The following is a 3392-nucleotide window of genomic DNA, read 5'->3' as shown; positions in this document are numbered from 1 at the left end:
CTTCAGGGTCTCTCTCATCACTCCACGGCTCCCTACTTGGTGTACTTTCCAGCTCTAACCATCCCAATCTCACTGCATTCTTGATCTTTAGTATTGGACCTGAAAATCCCAACTGGGGATCATTCTTTGTTTCTGCTTCTAAAAGTACTGCTGAAGGGACTGGACTTGAAATCCACCAGGCTGAGCAGCTGGTGGGCGGGTTCTCCAATCCCATCGCCTTCTAATGCGCTACTGAAAAACTGGCGCCTGCCATCCTCACAACCTATTCCGACAAGAGCTCAGGAGATGACTGGGAACCAGGTTGGCCACGTTCTGATCACCAACCCTGTGGATTCCAAAGTCCCCCCGTTTACTTGGTGTACCATGTCCTTGGAGGGGCAGGGATGCTGGGAGTACATCACCCAGAGCCAGTCTTGTCCCACAATAGTCCTAAGATTCAGATGTCCATGTTTTGCAAGCCTATGATAATTCTCCTGTGCACCAGGCTGATCCTACCCCCATCTTGGCCACTTTCCCAGGCAAGGAGGAGGCATCCAGGTCAGGCAGGGATTGGCTGACACAGAATGGTCCGCCCTCAAAGCATCGAGAAGCAAGGGATAAAGAGTCCCAGAGGAGGAGAAGGAAGGTATGTATGGTGATGCCTGTTCCTGGGAGGAGGTTCCAGGCTGGGGGTGGTTATATTTTAGGGACCTAGTCTGGAATAGAGAGGGTAAAACCCAAGGCCAGGCCAGGGCAAAAGGCCAGCTGACCAAGCAAGAATGCCACGGGGAGCCAGCTGGCCTTGGGGATAGTAGTTTCTGAATAACTGAAGCCTGGTTAGTTTTGCATAATTTAGGGAGGTGTTAACTCCAGTCAATCTCTCTGCTTCTTCATGCTTTGCTAGCTCTGGTCATTCCCCTCATCAGCACACTCCTCCTTCTCCTCCTCATCTTCTTCTCCACTCTTATACCTCTTTCTCCCACATTTCCTTGGTTCTCAAGCCTCCTTTCTGCTCTGTCCTCTGTTCAGTGTCTTGAGATTCCTGTCCCTTTCTGGGACCTCAGTTACTCACAGCACATTTATTTACCCAGCAGGATGTCACAGCTGAGCCTGTCCTGGCTGGGACTGGGGCCTGAGGTGGCCTTCCCATGGCAGACCCTGCTACTGCTTGGGGCCTCCTGGATCCTGGCCCGAATTCTGACCCAGATCTATGCTGCCTATAGGAACTATCGTCGCCTCCATGGCTTCCCTCAGCCCCCCAAACGGAACTGGCTCATGGGTCACGTGGGCATGGTAAGAATGGCATCAGGATGGGTGGGAGTGTCAGAGTGGACAGACTTTGGGGGACCAGGAATGGGACTCGGAGTGATGGAGTTAGGTGATATTGTCCTCTGGTGTGCCTTCCCAAGCCTTTCTCACCCCTGTACTCACTGCAGGCCGCTCTGCTATTTCTGTCTTTCTCTCACTGAAGGATGCAGAGAGATTCTCATGGTGGGATATACAGAGTGAGAACTTAGGGCATTTCTTCAGTCTGCTGTCGGATCTCAGGTTCCAGAGGACTATGGCTGTTTCTTTTCCTTTGTGTGAGCCCATCTCTGTCCTGTGGTTTTCTAGTACTGATCTTTGATCTCTCTCCTAAACTGCACATAGGTGGGTCACGACTGGGCTACAGCAGGCTGCCCCTCCCTGGGCCACTTCCTCCTTGTCATGCTTTCCTTCCCTAAGATAGACAGTGAGTCCTGCCTTGCTACCTGGATAAAAGCTGTTCGCTCACCCTCCCATGAGCCTTCCTTGACCTCACCCTTTGCCCCATACTATAGACTTTGATTTATATCTGCTCTTCCACTTAGGTGGTTTAGCCCCAGGTGTTTCGCTTGCAAATGGCTCAGTGTGGGCTGTATATAGAGGTTCAGGATGCTCTGTCTGAGGCTGGTGGAAAGCTGGTGCTGGTGGATAGGAGCTGCCACCCTAATAGAAACATAGAGGTCACTTCTGTTCCCCTGGAACCTGCCAAGGGTAGAAGGTCTCTGGTGTGTGGCCCTTTGTTCAGGGGAGGAACTGGAGATCTTGTGCACCAGTCAGGACACGAAAGGTCATAGGTAAACAATATAACTTGTCCACTGGAGGGCCTGAAATGGATGCTGGGGGCTTGGGCATGGCTCTGGAAGAAACAAAACTGACAGAACGCAAGGGTTCTCTTCATTCCTGCACAACCAGAACACTGGTTCACTTATGACAGAGACTTTGTCACTTCCAGAGGCTGTAGAAGGGACTCTCTGATGGTCCTGGGAAAGAAACTTAGTTATGGTTTTCTGGAGAAAAAACACACACACACACACACACACAGAGAGAGAGAGAGAGAGAGAGAGAGAGAGAGAGAGAGAGGAGTGATGAGAACATTCTAAGAAAGTTGTCCTGAAGTAGTATTGTCATTGTGCTGACATCAGGGTCTGCAGACACAAACCTAATAATCTACTGCTCACCTGCGCTACGTGGAACCAATCATTCTAATATACTAGTTTATTCATCATGGTGCTACCTCGAACATTGCAGGTGATTTGTAGTATCGTGGTATTTATGCATGTGAAAGTATCTAAACACAGAAATGTGTAGGGACAACAACAAGCAATAGAAATTCTTTAGCTTCATTGCAGGCTTGAGATCAAAGTCATCTGTACAATCTGTCTTTGACAGAAACGTCATTATGCAGTACACGGTCATGTATGTACAGTCATGTATACATACAGATACGTATCTACACATATGTGTGAAGTAAGGTAGAAGTAAGGGTTACACTGCATTGTGGGAATTGGCTTATATCTTTATGGAGACTGAGGAGTACCTCAGTATGCCATCTGCAAACTGGAATTCCAGGAATGTAGGCTTTGAGCAACTCAGACTTGGAACAACAGTGTGAAAACCCAGGGGTGTATGGAGGATCAGGTGTGATCCTGCAGTTCAGTGTCACAAGGACCTGAAATTTGATATCTGATGGCAGATGCATGTCCCAGCTCTGGAAATAAGACTAAATTTCCCCTTCTCTGCCTATTGTCTCTAGATCTTCGGTGGGTTGGATGGTGCTGTCCACACTATGTACCAATGCAGATAATACATATATCTTTGAAACACCAGCACAGACACACCCAGAGGTCATGGCCATCTGTACCTCAGCCATCTGTACTCAGCCAGTCTGATTCTTGATATAAACTACCTCAAAAAGTGACTGTCCCTGTATTGTTTACAGGTAACTCCTACAGAGCAGGGCATGAAGGAATTGACTCGGTTGGTGGGTACCTACCCCCAAGGCTTTTTGATGTGGATTGGGCCAATGGTCCCTGTTATTACTCTGTGCCATTCTGACATCGTCCGATCTATCCTCAATGCCTCAGGTACCCATGGAAGCTGGGGGGGGG

General features: G+C 49.0%; 1 protein-coding gene across 4 annotated transcripts in view; it reads left to right on the top strand.

Annotated features, from left to right (window-relative positions):
* Nucleotides 1–570: 570 nt before the first annotated feature.
* The window catches only part of LOC110335593 (leukotriene-B4 omega-hydroxylase 3), a 12942-nt gene continuing 10120 nt past the window's right edge, over nt 571–3392 (top strand). Inside the window, exons 1-3 of one of the 4 annotated variants that reach the window (XM_029531607.1) lie at nt 571–625; nt 1071–1272; nt 3224–3368. In XM_029531607.1, the coding sequence (XP_029387467.1) occupies nt 1075–1272; nt 3224–3368 (343 nt within the window). In that variant the 5' untranslated portion in view covers nt 571–625; nt 1071–1074. Of the gene's footprint in view, nt 626–647; nt 816–1070; nt 1273–3223; nt 3369–3392 lie in introns of those variants that run through there. The other 3 variants (XM_029531609.1, XM_021217816.2, XM_029531608.1) reach the window with 3 other exon arrangements.

This window comes from Mus pahari, chromosome 18, assembly GCF_900095145.1.
Source record: "Mus pahari chromosome 18, PAHARI_EIJ_v1.1, whole genome shotgun sequence".
Taxonomy (NCBI): Eukaryota; Metazoa; Chordata; class Mammalia; order Rodentia; family Muridae; genus Mus; species Mus pahari.
Note: the sequence above shows the minus strand (reverse complement) of the source record. Positions and strands in the feature narration are given on the sequence as shown.